Source organism: Lacerta agilis, chromosome 13 (genome assembly GCF_009819535.1).
Source record: "Lacerta agilis isolate rLacAgi1 chromosome 13, rLacAgi1.pri, whole genome shotgun sequence".
Lineage (NCBI taxonomy): Eukaryota > Metazoa > Chordata > Lepidosauria > Squamata > Lacertidae > Lacerta > Lacerta agilis.
Window position 1 is genome coordinate 20,390,391 of NC_046324.1, and position 19,369 is coordinate 20,409,759.

Genomic DNA, 19,369 nt, shown 5'->3' on the forward strand with positions numbered 1-19,369 from the left:
TCACCTCTAACGCTTAACTGTATAGACATGATTTCTTTTTTTTTAATTATACGTCTCCTAAGCATGCTGTTGGCTTACATTTGGGATTTTTTTTCTTAAACGCTCTAGAAATGCAGCAATGAAAGACTAACTTTCCTCAGAACAGCCACTGAGTTTACTACCCTGCCCACGATGAGCCATTCATGGTTGCATTCCACATCCCCTGTTCATCAGCTCGTCTATGTTTTATAATTACTGTTTATTTTTAAGAGCCTCTTAAAGCCACCCGGAGAGGAGGTGAATCATAGGGACTCCTGGTCTTTGCAAAAAGAAACCCTTTTTTGTGTGTGAGAAAGTCAGGCTTGGTCCATGAAAACGATTCTCCTCTTTTTGCCCCACACTCTCTTAAGCCAAAGTCTGGCAAATGGTAGTTTTTGCAACTGACTAAAGAGAGATGCAGTGTGCTTTTCATAGGAATGCTGGTCCCTTTTCAGCAGAGAGGTTCCTTGAATCTGGGGAGATCTGGATTTGAGTCTTGTCTGTGTCATGGATTCTTAGTGTAGCTTGAGCAGGCTGCTTTCTCTGTAGACCATTGCAGAAACATCTGACATGCATTGTCTAGAAAATTAAGAAAGGAACCCCTCGTTGGCTGCAACTGGATTTTGGTACTCCTTGCTGAGAGAGGTTCTTCCACCAACAAGCAGTAACCTTTTAAATAATAAGCTGCTTTCCATTGAGTCAGATGATTGCCCCACCTACCTCACTATTGTCTACACTGTCTGGCAGTGGCTCTCCAGGGTTTTCAGACAGGAAATTTCCAGCCCTACCTGGAGATATAGAGAATTGAACCTGGACCTTCTGCATGCAAAGCAGATGCTCCACCAGTGGGCTACAGCCCTTCCCAGGTTCATTTGGCCTATTGAACTGACTCTTTTATTTTTTTTGCTCTGCTCTGTGTTTTAATCTATATTTCTAATTTAATTATGTTTTTAACTAGCTGCCATTTCTATCCACTTTAATCTTATTTTATCATCTTCTTGCTTACTTGTGAGCTAATTGTTCCTTACTATGGGTTTTATTGTCACCTTGACCTTTTTTCAAAAACTGGAAAGGCAGGGTATGGACATGGGTGTTGATGATAAAATGGGAACCATAGTTAAACTTGCCCTACAATTTTATTGAGAAACAAAGGACACAGTGCTATCTAGTGGGCCTCTTCCTTTCTGCAGTCATACTCCCTGAGGGACTGGGCAGCTTCCATTGGTGACATCATCATCATCATCATCATCATCATCATTATTATTCACCCATCTGACAGGGTTGTTCTAGAGTGCAATGGGTTCTCCCATCTAAATGTTGTGTGTGGTGTCTTGTGTAGCACCATCCAATAACGAAAGGATTTCCTGCCTGGGGCTGGTAGGACTGTGTTTTTAAGTGTTGGCCTAGGTACAGGGAGCATCAGTGATGGGCCTCTTGCTTAGGTGCCGCTCACTGCACCTCACTCACTAGTGGCTAGAGCATGAGCTTTGATACCCACAAATTACTCAAAACAATCCAATCCAATGAACCATAGTAATTCGGAATATTGGAAAGAGTGTTGGGAAACTTTAGGCCTGAATGCTGGATGTGCATGCCTTCTACTTTGCTGGGTAGAGCATGTGACTCGTAAACTCAGGGTCGTGGGATTGAGAGCCACGTTGGGCAAAATATTTTTGCATTGCAGGGGGTTGGACTAGATGACTCTTGTGGTACCTTCCAACTATACAGTTTCATGATTCTATGTTTCAAGGTGATGCTTTTTCATGCTCTTGGAACTTTCTAGGCCCACATGCTTTATCTCCTTGCTTCACCACCTTCTTCAGTTGCTTTTGCCTCACTGTAATGTGTCCTTGAACTTTGTAGGAGGATAGAGAAGGGTGTGCATGTCTGTATAGAAACCTAGCCTAGATTGCAGAAGTAAAAGTGACCTTAGTTGCTCTGCCCTCTTTTGCTTCTGGCCCCACCATTGTCCTGCGGCCCCCAGAGGGTTGCCCAGGAGGGGATGTGGCCCTCAAGCTGAAAAAGATTCCATGCTCCTGCTTTAGACAGTAATGAACTGCATGGACCCCTGGCCTAACGTGTGTGCCTGTTAATTACAAAGTCTGCCAAGTTAGAAAAGGACCACTATTTTGTCACTTCTGAACAAGGGACATGGTAATTGCTTGCTCAGTTGAGGCCTTTAGCTCCTGCCTGCTTAAGTAGGGTTGAATCAACCGACTGTGTTTGCATGACCAAATTTTTAAAGAGCAAAATGCTGCCAGTGATATTTGGAGCACGCTGTGTGTGTGTGTGTGTGTGTGTGTGTGTGTGTGTGTGTGTGTGGTGCCAACCTTTACTGTGTTGCAAAACAATTTTGCTGAATGATGCACCCCTCATGTCTGTAGAAGAAGAGTGTGTCGGAGGCTGTTCCCTCAAACGCCGCGGTGGCAGTGCTGGGCTTCCTCCGAGGCCTGTGAATAGCTTTAATGCTTTTTTACTCAACGTGTCAGGATGCCATTTCAGCACATCTGTCAAAGCAGGAGCCAGGAGCAGCTGCTGGTGTTTGGAAGCTTACCTTGAAGCCTTTCATCGCCTGATTCATCCGAATTTGGTGTTTTGGAAGGGCCTACATGCAGATTTTGTTGAAGTCCTGGAGGTATACGTGCCAACTTGACTGAGGCTTGGATCTAAACCCTTTCTCCCCTCTTTTCCCACCTGCATTTTAGAGTCCAGAGAGGACTACGCCATATGCTGTTCATTTTGACAGAACAAACCTGTGCCAGTTTATTGATAGTGGGGGGGGGGTAGTCTAAAGGTAGCATGCTAAGTCATACTTGCAGGACTCATGAGGGAATAGCATGAAGCTCCTTTCTCCAAAGATACTTGACTGTCTTGTGATTTTACAGCATTCAGTGTGCTTCCAGAGCCAGCCATTTGGTTGCCCCGTGTCATGTTCTTTTAAAAGGAACATGATACATTGTTTACCAAAACGGTTCCTGCCTAGAAGAACAGGTTTTTATTACACCAGCCTTCAGTTTCCAAGCCCCTATGGCTGCAAAGTTCCTCAGCTTTTTTGTGCTTTAAAATTTTCTCAAAATCTTTCGGGGTGGAGAGGTGATATGGCTGCAGGAGCTGCTACTGGACTTAATGGTGGGACTAACTTCTTATTAATTCTCTTCCTGGAGCTGAAAATGCAAATATTTTGAGCTTTAGCAAGATGACTTGAAGAACCTCTCCATGCGGTATCATTTCAGTGTAGGAAACTGTGTGTTTTGTAAGGTCGAGCATTTGTGTGGGAAGGCAGAGAAGGGAATGGACCTTACATGTGTGTTGCAGTTTCAAATACAGTGGTACCTCAGGTTAAGAACTTAATTCGTTCTGGAGGTCCGTTCTTATCCTGAAACTGTTCGTAACCTGAGGTACCACTTTAGCTAATGGGGGCTCCCGCTGCCGCTGTGCCGCTGCCACACAATTTCTGTTCTTATCCTGAGGTAAAGTTCTTAACCTGAGGTACTATTTCTGGGTTAGCGGAGTCTGTAACCTGAAGCATCTGTAACCTGAGGTACCACTGTATACTGGGTCCTTTGAAACTAGTGATAGCCAACATTGTATAATTGCTAAGAGCAGGGGTCAGCAAACTTTTTCATCAGGCTGCCGGTCCACTGTCCCTCAGACCTTGTGGGGGGCCGGAGTGTATTTCTTTTGGGGGGGGGAAGAAAAAAGAAAAAAAAAAGTATTCCTATGCCCCACAAATAACCCAGAGATGCATTTTAAATAAAAGCACACATTCTACTGGTGTAAAAACACCAGGCAAGCCTCACAAATAACCCAGAGATGCATTTTAAATAAAAGGACACATTCTACTCATGTAAAAACACACTGATTCCCGGACCGTCCATGGGCCAGATTTAGAAGGCGATTGAGCCGGATCTGGCCCCCGGGCCTTAGTTTGCCTACCCATGGTTAAGAGTGTCATTTTAGGACCACGTTTATATCATATGATGCCACTTTAATAAACAGCCATGTTTTCCTCCCCAAAATTCTGGGAACTGTAGTTTGTTAAGGGTGCTGAGAGTTGCTAGGGGATCTCTATTCCTCCTCACAGAACTGCAGTTAAGTGGATTGTGAAGCCACTCTTGGAATTGTAGTGATTCTGGTTGTGAGGATGAAATGGGCAAGTTTCTTCAAGGAAACACGGCACAGAATTGTAATAATTGAAAATATTACTGTTTCATAACGAAGGCAGACATTCTAGGCCTGTTGCAGATGTCGCCCTGTTGGACTCGGTGCTCTTTCTGGCACGTGAGTACAGGCTGTGGGCACTCCCGTAGCAAAAGGGCGAAAAGACGGTCTGCATGCGCTCAGGAAAAATATTTCTGCTCTCTAATCTCCATTTCTTCCTGCCCTGGAGTGGGTGGGGGTGGGGGAACCCTGCTTTGGATGGCGAGCCTTGTTTATAACATGACTAACAGAGCCTCAGTGGCGCTTGTAATAGCTTATTACGGTTTTGAATCTGGTCAGCTTTTGAAACTGGGGCACGGCAGCTCTTTCTCTTTTCTTTTCCCCAGAGCAGACTGTGTGCATTGACTCGTCCCAGGGATGACTTCTTTTTCTTTCTTGCTTTCTTTTATAACGTGCATGTGTTTGAGAGAGAAATGGGGCCCCTGGCCTGCTAAAAAAAGGCTGCACCAGGAAAGCGACTGAAAAGGCCAAGGGTGTGAGTTCCGAGGAGCTGAGATCAGGGGTGGTGAAACTGGTGCCTTTCCCCTCTCTCTCCACCCCTTTGCTGAGGCCCTGTGCTTGTTCAGGCTGCTCCAGGCCCTGGAAGGCTACGCTCAAGTGAGGCACCTCGAAAGGGGTGGTTGAAGCGAGGGGTGGTCTGTTTTTCCGCCCTTTGTGTACAGGGAAAAGAGGGAGGGCTCTGGAGCACACACACTATTTAAAGCTACCCATGAAGGCGAGCCCACTTGCTTGAAGATGGCTCCTCCTTTATTTCCCCCCACCTCCACCCTGCAAAAACCCCCAACTCTTGTTTTCGGAACGGAGATGTTTGCTGTGCCCTGCCCGTTTTAAGTCAAGCAATCGCAGTTTGGTACTAGTGGCTCCATTCATGAGCTGTGTGGCCTTTTGTCTGTGGAGCTGTGGAAATAGAGACACATATTTCGGAGGGTCACTCTCTCCCCACCAATCTTCTCCCCACCCCTTTCGAAAGGAAAACAAGGAACAGCCTTTTCTCCTAGTCTGCCATGCCTGTTAAAAATCACTTTACCTGGCAATAATAACATGCTTAGGAACATAGGGTTGTATCCATCTACGTTGTTCTCTGGGCCTAAGTTGGTCAAATCAATGCAACTGCAGTGGGTCTACTCAAAGTATACAAGCTGTAGGAAGCAGCTTTATATTGAGTGAGACCATGAGGCTTTGCATTTTCCTGCACTGTGACTCTCCCAAGAGTTTCAGTCAGGAATCTTTCTCAGCCCTATTTGGAGATTGAACTTGGGTCCTTCTGCATGGAAAACAGTTGCGCTTCTATGGTGTTGTGGCTGTTTCCCAAGATTCCAGTCCTCATGGTTCTGGTATAAATGGGGGAGGAAACTGTGTTATGTGGAGTCAGACCATTGGTGCATCTAGCTCAGTACAGTTTGCACTGACCAGTAGCAGCTCTTTGGGGTTTCAGACAGGAGCTTTCCCCAACCCTGCATAGAGATGCTGGTATACAAACCAGGGAACTTCTGTATGCAAAGCAGATTTTCTGCCACTGAGCAATGTTCATTCCCCAGTGGTGTTTCCCGCTTCAGAAGACAAGTAGTCTATCATTGGACTAACATCCCTGATGCAGTTTCCAGGTGGGTAGCTGTGTTAGTTTCTTACAGCAAAAGCGGCAAAGGGCCCTTGGAAAAAACCTGAATATTGTGGCAGCTTAATAACACATTTGTTGTAGGAAGTTTTCGTGGACTACAATTCACGTGGATTTCATCAAGTGCATGTGATGAAGTAGACTACAGTCCATGCATAATAAAAGTGTTAATCTTTAAGGTGCCATAAGGCTCCTTGTTTTTTCCAGAGCTTCAGGTTTGTACAGCTCATGTTGTAACTCCAGTGGGGAGCAGAATTATTTGTTTTCCCCTAGCATTGCTTTTTTTTTTTTGCTGCAAAGAAAATAGTGAATATGTGAGCAGCTAAGTATGTGTTCAGTGTTGACTGTCCTTAGTGATTTTGGCTGTGGCTATGCTTTTCTGCATTTTTTTAAAAGAAAAAGGCTTTGCTTGAGGATAATTTTTAATCTAAACCTAACAAGGATAATTGGATTCATACTTTGCGTTTTTGTTCCACCTCTCCTCATGGTTTCCTCCATCCCTGGTTCCCCAATTTTCCCTTTGCAAGGTAGGTTAGACTGAGAGATTGTGACTGGCCTGAGGTGAGACTAGTGAGCTTCAAGGCTGTGTAGGGATTTGAATATGGGTCTCTCCAGGCTTCTTACAGCTCTCATAACTGCTGCATTATACCAGTTCCCAGGGGCTGCAATTTTATCTATCACAAATCAGTGGGGAGTTGAATGTGGTTAAGTTTGGGGTTTGTGTATTTACTTAGTGCCACCAGTTTGTAGGGTTGGTCTGTGTACTTTTCAGTATCCTACTGACTCTTTGGTTTCCTGGGACCCTTTCTTTTGCCTTAAAGTGCTTGTGGTTTCCTGTGGTCCCGTATCTTAACTGTTAATTAGGGCTGGAACAGTCATAATATTTAATTCATTTTTTAGTTTATTACAGACAAAACATCAAAACAAACAAACCAATATACCGTAAAACAATCAAAACATTGCAAATATCATGCTGGAAAACCCCCCACATGTGAACTGTGCAACCTCATTACACACTTTGGAAAGAATATATAGGACTGATTAAAGCAGCAGACATGCAAAGTGAACAACAATGACCTTTAAATCTTGGAGAGAGTCAGTGGCATGATATCTAAATAAAGAAAACCTGGAATGTCAAGATAAAATTTCAAGATAACATAACTCTCCAAAAGAATAGTGAACAAAAGGTGGTCTAGGTTCTTCCGGTGAGGAATTAATGAAATAAATGAAGGATGACAAGTTACTATAAAATTGATTTCTGTTAATGTCACTTCTGTCATTTCTCTGCAGTGTTGTGTTAGTTTCTCTAAAAGTGCAATCTTGCAAGGTAAATGTAAAAGGTAAATGATTCCTGGACAGTTAAGTCCAGTCAAAGGCAACTTTGGGGTGCGGCGCTCATCTCGCTTCAGGCCTAGCGAGCCAACGTTTGTCCACAGACAGCTTTCCAGGTCATGGGGCCAGCATGACTAAACAGCTTCTGGTGCAATGGAACACCGTGATGGAAGCCAGAGCGCACAGAAATGCCATTTACGTTTCCACCACAGCGGTACCTATTTTATCTACTTGCACTGGTATGCTTTCGAACTGCTAGGTTGGCAGAAGCTGGGACAGAGCAACGGGAGCTCACTCTGTCATCCGGATTAGAACTGCCGACCTTCCAATTAGCAAGCCCAAGAGACTCAGTGGTTTAGACCACAGCGCCACCCACATCCTTGCAAAACTTATCACATCACTGCAGTATTTAGAATTTTAGAAATCACATGGAACACATTGTCCCAAAACTTGCTTACATCCTGACACTCCCACCATAGGTGAGTATAAGTCCCATTAGTAGAGCACCTCTGCCAATCAAGAGGGAAAACAGAGCCATAAATATGACATAAATACACTGGTGTTAGATACCAGTTGTGGCAGAGTTATTGCACCTTAACAAGTGCAGAGATCAATTTAAAAGAAGAATATGGGAAGCAGATATTTCCATTATATCTGCTTCCCATATGAAGCAGAAGCCACCCTTATAATACTGATTATCATTATTTAATTTAATAGTTGTAAAGCTGGCTTGTTCCCTCCCTCCCCCTTTGTAGGCAGATCCCCCACTTCCTTCTCTACCTGGAGATATAATTAATAGCTAACCATGGTTTGCTTCAACCCGGGGTTTGCATACACCAGTTTTGCTCTCACCTTCTGCTACTTGTTAATAGTAACTGATATCTGCCCTGATGCCTGAACATGTCAAATTGTGCTTCTCACAAACCCTAGGTAGCCTTCAAACCAGGGTTTTTCATTTGGCTTGGATGTGCAATATAGCTACTTGTCATATTGAAGCATCGCTACAAACTGGTTGCCATGGAATGAGGAAGCAAATGGAAGTGCAGGAGAGGGGAGGGTGTGCAGCCCTATAGACAGTTGGTGGCTAAACCGAGGTTTGGCCATGACAAAATAGAAAGTTTAACCATGGGTGATAACTCTGGTTGGTACAGTTTCAGCTCTGAGTCACGTAGGGAAGGAAGCCCATAGCAAAGCTCTCATAACTGAGATCAGATTGTCCACCCCCCAATTGTTTAGTGAGGAACAAAACTCCTTGCATGTCTTTTATAAAGTTACTAGCTGGCCTGGGCACGCGTTGCTGTGGCTATGTGTGTGAAATTAGGAAGAAAGGATTAAGGTAGTTGATGTTTCAAAGTTTAATAATTTTCCAATACTTTGTAATCATCAGTAGGGTTGTAATGAAATGCAAGGCAAGTGTAATTGGGTAGTTGAGTAGGTTGTTGTTGTTGAATTAAATCTCCTATTTGTTTTTGTTGTGTGTTTGTTGTGAGTTTCTATGTTTGGAATGTCGTAGTTGTGAAGCTTGAAAACGCATTTGTTGTTTTCGCAACCGTTCATTTTCACATCTGGCTATACGTTGTTCTTCTGCTTCATCGGCATGTTTTTGTGCAATTCTTTGTCTTTCTTGTTCATTTATTGTTGAAAGTTCTTCCTGAGATTTGTTTGCAATGAATTGTTTTCTGGTTTTGGCTTTCCGAGTATGATGACCTAAGTTTGCTTTTGAAAACATTATATTGATGTTTTGAGGCAGGTTGATTGCATTGTAGGAAAAATAGAGATTTTAAAAAAAAATTATTTTTTTTGTAATTTCTAAAATGGGACTTTTTTTTTTCATTGTGTGATTTTTGTATAGAGGTTATTGTGTAGAGCCTGGGCAAAGGCTGCCTCTCACAGCCTTGGCCTTTGATGGAGGCGGCGGTGGCGAAGGGACCTGGCGTGCCTTTCACGGTAGTGGCGGCGGGTGGGCCGGCCCTGCCCCTGACGGCCGTGGCGGCAGTGGCTGTGGGGATGGTGTCCGGCCTGCCTTTCACGGTGGCGGTGGCTAAGGGGCCTGAGCGACGGTTGGGCCGGGCCTGCATTTGATGGCGACTGTGGTGCCGGTGCCGGCCTACCTTTCACGGCGGCGGCAGTTGCCTGCCTGTCACGGAGGGGAAAGGAGCGGAGGCCCAGGCTGCCTTTCATTGTGGTGGTGGTGGTTGCGGCGTGTGCGGTGGGGTTTGGCAAGAGTGTTGAGGTTTGGCCCGGAGGAGGAGTTGGTGGGGGCGACGGCGGAGTTCGGCAAGCAGTACCAGTATAGCCGTCGCTAGAGGGCTATGTTTTGTTACCTCTCCTGTTGGTTCTTTTCCCAGAATGCCCGGCAGGGTCTGCTGGCTGAGTTTTGAGTTCCAAAAAGGGGGGGTTTACCTTGCGTAGGTGTGACATTTGTATATCCCATGTAGCTAGGGACACTCCCATAGTGGCATGTGGCGTTGTGTCCAAATTTCATCACTGTCGCTCAAGCGGTTTCGGTGAAAAGTGGAAACCAACGGACATGGACAGTTTACATATTTATATATATAGATGGGCAGATTGCATTTTACAGTTCCATTTCTTGGGTGCTTTTCCCTCCCCTCCCTCCCCCAAAGAACATGAACTAATTAGAAATGGCTTGCCTAAATTATACTGAAATTGCATGAAGAAAAGAATGCGTATTTTTGGCGATGTGGGATTAGTTTTCAGTGTAGCATTTCATGGAGATGAAACCTACTGAGGAACACAGACCCAAATATGAAATTTGTCAACCACCTGGGCGGCACGGCTGCTAGTGGAAATTTCCCCAACAAACATGTTGATTTATTTGAAAAAAAAATAATCCATGTCTCCGTTGAGTCTGGTTCATTGATAAGCTGCTGAATTTAGAAGCTTGGGTTTTCCATATTGAAGCGTTTCTTGGTGTGTTTATTACACAGCCCTTGTATTTATAAAAGTAGCTTCAAGATTTGGGGGCAGAACAAGAAGACAGAATCAACTTAGCAAACCCAGACAAACCCCGCTTTTCATTTTGGTATTCATATCCACCAATCATGTAAGAATTTCTGGTTAACAGTTTTAAAATGTCCATGTATCTTTTCACTCAAGGAGTCTAAATTGCTTTCTGTCTGCTTGATAAACGGTCCAGCCTTCCTTCTGCCTTAGTATTTTTTCCATGTATACTTGAGGAATATAGGTTGGCACTTGGCATATCTTCTGGTGACAAGCAAATGTGGAGATTTTCTCATCAGGCTACAAATCATTACTCTTGCTTCTTGCTAATGAAATGTAGGCACATCTACTTGCTTTTTGGGGGTTTCCAGAGGAAAAATAACCTTCCTTTTTGCATATGCCAAACAACATGGCTTCTTATGAGCTTGTTCTTTGATGTGAATTAAAAAACAAAACAACCAGCCTACTCACATTAAGCTAGCAGGGATATCCCATATCAGCTTGGCCTTCTTGCTTATCCGCTACATTGTATGTTATATTTTGTTTGCTAGTGCTGTAATAGGAGCCAATCTGTCAGAAAAGTGGGGTATGAAATTAAACCAAAATTAATAATTTTTGGCCTAAAATGGTGGATGACAGCAAAGTTTCTTTTGTTGGGTGCTGGGTGGTGATTATTTCTCACCACAATTGTTACCAGGTGAGTGGCTATTTACAAGGGGTTCTTCACCCAGTTGTGCACCGAGGTTGGTAATGTTCATGCTGTTGAATCAGATTTGGTTAATGCAGCCTTGTGCCTGGTTGTCTGTGGCAAGGGTAAAAGGGCAATGCACATGACCAGGAGTGGCCTCCGTGCCAAGATGGATTCCAGATGGAGGTAGTCATTAATTATTTTCCACATGTTGTCTAGCAAAGAGAAAGTGCCTTGGCTGTCTGTTCATCTCTGAACTACGGTACATGGAAAAACACAAATGCTAAGTACATAAACCCAAAATTACTCCCTATATGCTACTATGGGGCCAGTTGTCTAGAATGTGGAATGCCTCCCTGTTGCCCTGCACTTTTGTCTATGGTTATCCCCCCCCCCCCACATCACCCTTTTCCTCTCCTTTGTCATCTTAACAACAGGCTGTTGATTTTTGGGAAGGAACATAGCATGCAAAAGTCTCAGGTTCAATCCCCAGCATCTCCAGTAGGGCTGGGAGAAACCCTGTTTCTGAAACCCTGGAGAGCCAGTCCCAATCAGTGTAGACAGTACTGTGCTCAATAGGCCAGTGGTCTGACTCAATAGAAACAAGTTTCCTATGCACTTGGGTTCTTCACTTTTTATTGCTTTACTGATGACATGTTTGTTTTCCAGTAGTGTTGTGCAGGCTAACAGGAGAGAGAAAAGCATTTAAATTTTATTAAAACGTGCTGGCCCTACAAGTCTCCCCCAGTTCAAACTACGAGGTACCAATGTATCTCCTTACTCTTAACCAAATTCCTCCTCGGCAAATCAGATTTAAGATGTTTCGGTATATTTATACTTCTTAATCTTGTCCTTGCTGCTTTCGCTCAGTTACACACGATGATGCCTTGGCAATTGTTGTTGAAAAGCTTTTTCGTATAAGTCAGTATAGGAGGCCCTGTATTGTAAAATCCAGCCCTCCAGAATTCCTCTTGGATGACATACAAGCACCTCAGATTGCAGAGCCTCACGTGGTGCCCCTCCTTCAAATTAAGCCTCTGCAGCTCTCGGCTTTCCTGAAACGTCCAAGTTGAGTTACAAATTGCGCAGCTCTTTGACTTGGGGCTGGGAGGGGGGGGTGCGCGCGCATGCATGCTATACTGAGTCTGGTTTGTGGAAGATTTAGAAGTTTTTTCCTATTTGCCTTGATTCCACCAAATCTCCGCATTCTGCTTTATAAAACAAATAAACGTATATACACACAAACACACACACTCCAGCTTCTTCTGTTTTCTCTGTCTTTCCACCTCTTGGTTTCTGCTGTGAAGCCTCCCCAGAGCAGCCATTTATGAATGAGGCACCAGTGGCAGGGGGAAGACAACCTCTGTTACGATAACAGCCTGGAACTCTTGTTTCATTTAGTGGCTTGTGAATCCAGAGAAGTTAACCTCTGTTTTTATGCATTTTACTTTTTGAGTAGTTTCCTAACACGGCAGTTAAACCAGAGTTGTTTTCTGTGTGTCCCAGATCCCCCCCCCCTTCCTGAACAACTGTGTGTGTATGTATGTGTTTTATGGCTGCTAGTTTCTGCATTCTTCCTCCAAAGTCTCCCCTCCCACTGGTTAAAAAACAAAAGTTAATAAAAGCATTGGTTCCTTTTCCATACTGTTTCCAAGTAGTAGTGAATTAATGCACCTAGTAGTTGTATACCATAATTCTGTGATGATATGGTACAGAATACACCTCTGTAGGATTTTTTAGAAGTCTGTTTTTGTTCTGCAGAGGGATTTTTTTAAAGTTTGTAAGCAATGCCTAGAATTAAATTAAGCAAATGCAATCAGTTCACCCAGTTTGTGTAGGCGGTTTGCACCCTTTAGTTGGAGTTTTTTTTTTTTTTTTTTTTTTAAGGAATAAAGTTGCCTTAGCATGGAACACAACACCGACCAAAGGCCTCCCCCCCCCCCCGCCCCAGCTCCCCATAGAAGTAGAGAGATTTTGCATTGGAGGAATGGCCCTGGCTACAGGCTACAGTCCCCTCTTCCCCAGTGCCCCCCCTTTGTTGGCTACATTTGGTAGCCGGTTGTTTGTGGCACGCCAGACCCCTCTTGTTGCTCACGACTGAATTGACGCTTCCCCGACAATGGCACCCTCGCTTCCTATTCAGCGGGAGAATGAAGAGACTAGCCATTGTTCCTGGGCATAATTGAGCCTCTATCGAAGCAAAAAAACAAACAAACCCTAAAACAAAACAAAAAACAAAAGAGATGGACAACCCAGTTTAAAGCTTCTTGTTTGAGCCTTCCAGCAGTGGTGACTGCATAGGGCGAGAAACCTAATTACTAACAATAAACTCTTTGAAGCTCGTGCTTATCCCCTTTATAGATAAGGACCTGCATGGCAACCGCAGTGAGAGAGAGATGGAGAGTGGGAACGTGCACACAAATCCTAGTGGAAATAGTTCCGTTTCCCTTTCATTCCACTGCAAGAATATTTGGTTGCCACAGCCTTTTTTAAGGAACAGGGATATCCCTTTCCAGGCATTCCGTACCCTTGCATACCAAATACTTGCATAGGGTTAAACTGTTATTCTCTTCCCCTCCCCTCAAAAAAAAAAACACAAAAACACGAGGTCTTAGCTCTTCGTTTCTCTGTAGTTGTGGGGTGAGTGTATGAATCCTGAAAAAAAAAACCCAAAATTAATGTTGGGAAACTAGTACTTAAGCTCTGGTTCTTCTAGAAACCCCTTATGTGGCTTTGGGCAGACCATCCTCATCCCTCTCCCCGCTGCATGTAAAGAAGTAATAGTGTCAACATAGCCAGACATTTGGTCCATTGAGCTCCGTATTGTCTACACTGATTAGCAGTGACTGCCCAGCATATCAGGCAGATGAAGGCTACATCAAGATCATAAGAAAGTGAAATCCTCAGGCCTTATGCCACCCACCTTGCCCTTGGTTCAAGTGAGGCTCTCTGCGAAGCTGGTTACAGCAGCTCAACTTCTGTCGAAAAGTACAACAAAGTTATCAAATGCCGGTCAGAGTCAAGCGATAACGTTAAGCGTAGGCAAGCTGGGTTAACTGCTAGAAAAAGCTTTGTAGTAAGACAAAACAGTGTTGCCAGCAGCACAGGGGGAAGATAATCAGATAAACTCTTCACACTCAAAATACAGAAATCAACCAGCTTCAAGGAGGATGAAAGCCAGAAGGGCAAATTAACTCAAGCTTCCCATCAGACTTTAAGGAATAGCAGTGCAGGTAAGGAAGCGCCTGTCGGTTCCTTGTGCTTTTCAACATTTACATGAAACCACAGGAAGAGGTCATCGGCTTCAGGTTCAAGGTCTGCCAGGTTCCATCCTTGGTGTCTCCTGGTAGGTAGTGCTGAGAAATTAAAAAACCCTGTCCAAAACCCTGCTAGCTAGTGTGGACAATACTGAGCTAGATGGACCGATGGGCTGACCGCATAAGGTAGCTTCCTATGTTTCTATGGTTTGTATCCAGCCACTAGCTTGGTGCAGCACTAGAATACATTCATACCTCAGGTTGCGAATGCTGCGGGTTACGTTTTTTCGGGTTGCGCTCAAGCCGAGCCCGCAAGTACCTGAATGGGTTACTTCAAGGTTTCAGCTCTCGCACATGCGCAGAAGCGGCGCCGCGGGTTGTGAACGTGCCTCCAGCACAGATCACGTTCGCAACCCGAACGTCTACTGTAGACTAGACTAGATCAGAGAGGTCCAACGCATGGCCCAAGGGCAACATTTGAAAACACACACACACACACACACACACACACACCCACCCACACACCAGCTCCTGTCTGTGGTTCAAACACAGAGTTGATCGGCTCCTCATAGGTACAACTTATGACCCCCAACTTGGAGCTCCTGGTGTTGCAGAAATGACCCTCCAGCCGAAGTGTTAGTATGCTAATAGAGAAGTCTCTTGGTTTAAAGCCAACTAGTACTAGACTGTTCTGAAGTCATTCTCAGGCACCCATGATGACTTCACAGGCCACCTGTTTGCACCTGTTCTTTTTTTTGAGGGGTGTGTGTGATCTAGAATAGGGTGTTCCAACCTCACTGCAGGATGTGAGAAGATAGTATTAGGGGGAGGAGAGGAGAGGAGATGGTGAAAAAGATATGCAGCAGTTTCCTCCCTACTCTCCTGCCCCCAAATCAGAATCCTATAATTGTAGAGTTTGAAGGAACCCTGAGTGGCATCTAGTCCAACCTCCTGCGACGCGGGGATCTCATGTAGATCATACATGACAAGATGACCATCTAGCCTCTGCTTGAGCTGATGAAAGTGATTTATGGATGTTCAAAGATGGGCATTTGGATCATGGCAAGGAATTGTTTATTTTTATGTTTAGAGCGAATTTGATGCCACTTCTCATGATCACAGCTCATTCCAAAGCAGCTTGCCTGCAACTTGCAGTAAAAAAATCAGAGAAATACAACACACTTATTAGCTGTTAGTGATGAGTGCCTGGCGATGCCTGGGAATTTGTATAAACAAAGAAAGAAACAAAATGTATTATTTTAAATGGATAGTGTAATTTGTGAGTTTGGACCCGCCATGGCAGAAATTGGGTGAAGTCATGCCAGAGTCACATTTTGGCCTGTCATCTTCAATAAAAATGACACCTGGCATCCAAATGTTGCTTAACATCGATGCCTCCACTTAAGCAACCCTCACGTCAAGTTTGGCGATGATATCTTAAAAGGCAGACAAACTTCTAGACAGCGGATAGACAAACCGCTTTCCAAAACATATAGTAAAGGATAATCATCGTCATCATCATCATCATCATGTGCACGAGCATAAATGCTCACGGGTTCTGAAGTGGCTGTTAATGACCAGGAGCAAGACATGGTGTGTGATAGCAAATAGCTTGATGAAGGTCCAGTGTTTGGCAACTATAAGTACTGTAGTAATATTTATTTCCATTGGTCATAGAGTAACTCAGTTAACCTGGTTTAAGTCTGGGGTTCCCAGATTGTGGTTTGCAGACCACCGTTGCTTGAACCATAGAATGGTAGAATTGGCAGGGGCCCCAAGGTCATCTATTCAAACCCTCTGCAAGGCAGTAATCTTTTTGCTCAATGTAGGGCTCAAACCCACAACCCTGAGATTAAGAGCCACATGCTCTACTGACTGAGACATCCCAGCGGTACTGTTCACCAGCTTCATTCAGATGGTCTTTGGTCTGCCAGTGAAAAATGGTGGGAGCAGCAGCCGTGAATGGTGGCTGCTTTCGGCTGCTCTTCGAACCTGGCAGTCTACCCATAAGGTGAGCAGGAAAGGCCAGAAGTAACAGAGTTGAACATAATCTGAGGAGCCATCCCTGCTATAGGGGGTGTACATGTGGTGGCAAAACAGGGTCTGTCTGCTTTTAATTGATTGGCCTGTTTTCAGCATGAGAAAAGTGCACTCAAGCATCTCTGCTCAATTCCACCTTGCAGTAACTAGTGGCCGTTCAGAACTTTTTGTCACTAACAGAATTAAACACACACACACAAAAAAGACACACATGCTAATATAATCCTGGTTCTTTGTGACTGGCAGGCTGGAAGGGCATTTTGTAAAGGGAGGAGAAGGGGTTAAACCTGCCTCCCAGACGGATGCAATAAATATGCTGTTTGAATAGAAACCCAAAAGGCTCCCAAGGCAAAGACTGTAAATGGCTGCTCTTCAGATGGCCCTGCCCGTCAGGGGGACCTGGTAAAGGGAGTAACTGCGCATGGGGCTTCCTGCTCTGCAGCTGTTTTAGTTTCCAAGTGGATGCACATTCTAGGAAATAATAAAGCCGTAAAAAAGGAGGGGAGGAGGAGAATGTCTTGAAGTGGCAGTGCTTGAACAAAGGTGGCCATGAGGTTACGATAGTGAGAAACAACCAGTGGAGGTGAAGAATAGATGGGCTGATTTGTGTGACAGGAACTGGAATTTAAGAGAACTAGCTTTAAAGTTGTGGAAGTGACCACCTATGCCTGTGTTCAAGGTGGTAATTGGAGTCCGCTATAAACTGTCAAATGTTTTATGAGCTGTTTCCGTCTCTTTTCCTTTAACATGCTTTTTTTTTAAAGGCCCCTCACTCCCTAGTTTTTGTGAAGAAAATGTAGAGTTCTTTGCAGGAATGTGACAGTGTTTCTATGTAGTGCATACTCTTGTCACTCTTTTTTGACTGCAAATTAATTTACATTGTGCTGTTTAGTGTTCAAGAACATAAGGCGAGCTCTGCTGGATCAGGCCAAGGGACCGTGTAGTTCAGCATTTTATTCTCACAGTGGCCAACCAGATGCCAATGGGAAGCCCACCAGCGGAATGTGAGCACAACAGCATTTTCCTGACTTGTGATTCCCAGTAACTGGTACTCATAGATGGGAGAATGGCTTGGGAGAAGTTCTGGATAAGCGTAGGTAAACACGGGAGGAAAGTCTAATTGGAACAGTCATGTAAAGTAGCATAAAGAATTGCAAAGTTTAGGGAAAATATTTGTCTTGGAGGCTTAGGAGATGTTGGAGAGAAAACAACAGAAGAGCAACTGCAGATAAGAATCTGAACATTCACATTGCTTATCTAAAGCTTTTAAGTCCAGAAATTGGATTGTGGAAAAAGGGAAAGAGTGACAGTTATCAGAGCAAGACTACACAGTAACTGCAATTTAACAGATGTGCTTTGACGACTACTGGTTGCTTAGTAGGTGAATGAGGATGATGTTTGTTTGTTTTCCCTATACCCCACCATTTAATCTACCAGTAGTTATCAGGGCAGCTTGCAGCAAAATACAAAACACAGTAAAATAACTAATATAAAGAAAAGGCAGAAAGTCAGCTATAACTTAAAAAATAATGTGAAATGAAATAAAACAGTTGTGAAGCCACAGGGGGGGGGGGAAATGCACTTGCAGCTCTGGCATTAAATACCCTGCAGGAGAGTCTCTTTTCCTCATTTAAATTTATCTGCAACAGGGATGGGGAAGGAACATGTGACTCTTGCCAGACTCCAGCTCCTATCAATCCTGGCTGTTGGCCATGCTGACTAGGGCAGATGGGGGTGAAGGGTCCAGAGATGAAGGGGCTCCAAAGCCCTTTCCCCTTGGGCAGGCATGTCCAAAGTCTGTTTCGGGGGGGCCTAATGTGGCCCGCCAGTTGGTTTAACCCGGCTCCTGTTAAAAACAACTTAAACCCTTAAAAAAAGCTCAACAACTTCAATCCTAAAAAAGGTCAACAACTTTGGATGACTCTATGGTCGGCCCTCACGGCCCTTCACTTCATCAAATCTGGCCCTCTTTGAAAAAAGTTTGGACACCACTGCCCTTGGGGAAGGAACATAGCTCAGCGGTAGAGCACCTGCTCTGCATGCAGAATGTCCCAAGTTCAATCTCTAGCGTCTCCAAGAAGGGCTAGGAGAGCCTTCCTATCTGAAATTCTGGAGAGCCACTGCCAGCCTGCATAGACAATGGACTGGCAGATCTAACTTACTGAGATTCCTGAGTCCAGCAACATCCAGAGGGGCACAGATTGTCTCCATCCCTGATCTGGTAGGCAGGACTTCTTTCCCTTCCTGACAGCTTAGTCTTGTGGAGGCTGTTGCTTTAGTGCAGAAAGCAATGAATTTATCAGATGGCCAAGCCAGGCTGCAAGCATCGGCAGTAGGAGGGAAGGGTGCTGTGCGGTTACAGTATCAGCTACGCAGTAATAATGATAATAATAGCAAAGTGATCCTGGACTTGTTTTCCAAGGGGAAAAGTCCTCTTGTGGCCATTTTTTTTAAGCAAAAGCAAGCCAACTACAGTATATGAGGACATTTTTTTTAAAGTGATATTTAAAAAAAGAAAAGAATTCTTATGCAAACCTTCCACTTTTGCTTGTTTCCAAGAAGGAGGGGGGGTGGAAGTTACAGCTGGAGATGGGGAGTGGGAGTAGACTGTTGAAGGGACATTGGAGGGGGGAAATTTCAGTAGTAATGTCCCAAGTTCTGAAAGCAACCCTTTGTGTGTCCCCCTCCCTCTTCTCTCTGCACCCCCCTCCATGCTTTGCCCATGGCAAAACATTGCACAATCAAGCTATTGTTTGTTTGGGGAAAGCTACAACATCCTATTGCAATTATTTATGGAATAAAATATTTGATGTTTTTCTAGAGGGTGGGAGGGGGTAGGAAAGCTCTGTTTCCCTTTTATTCTTTAAAAAAAAACACAAACCACTTATTAACTCCTTTTATGGATTCTGCAAGGAACTTCCATACCCTTTGTAAGTTCAGTTAAATGTAGGTGCCTCTTTGGTATAGGGGAGCCTGGCAAACAATTCTGTTCAGGGGACAGACTGTCAACCCACACAGGGGTTAGCTCAGTGATAAAGCATCTGCTTTGCATGCAGAAAGGTCCCAAGTTCAATCCCCGCCATGCCTAGGTAGGCCTGAGAGAGATCCCTCTGCCTAAAACCCTGGTGAGCTGCTGCCAGTCAGGGTAGACTAAGCTAGCTGGATCATTGGCCTGGTTTACTGCATAAGACACCTTCCTTTGTGACCATTTATATGCAGCAGTGGCATGGAAAGACT

General features: G+C 44.4%; 1 protein-coding gene across 2 annotated transcripts in view; it reads left to right on the top strand.

Annotated features, from left to right (window-relative positions):
- The window catches only part of IGF1R (insulin like growth factor 1 receptor), a 180,091-nt gene that overhangs the window by 74,694 nt on the left and 86,028 nt on the right, over window positions 1-19,369 (top strand). The window contains exon 1 of one of the 2 annotated variants that reach the window (XM_033166449.1): window positions 5,816-5,843. The exons of the other annotated variant lie outside the window; for it this stretch is intronic. Within the exon in view, the coding sequence (XP_033022340.1) occupies window positions 5,831-5,843 (13 nt within the window). The 5' untranslated portion in view covers window positions 5,816-5,830. Of the gene's footprint in view, window positions 1-5,815; window positions 5,844-19,369 lie in introns of those variants that run through there. 2 annotated transcript variants of the gene reach the window in all.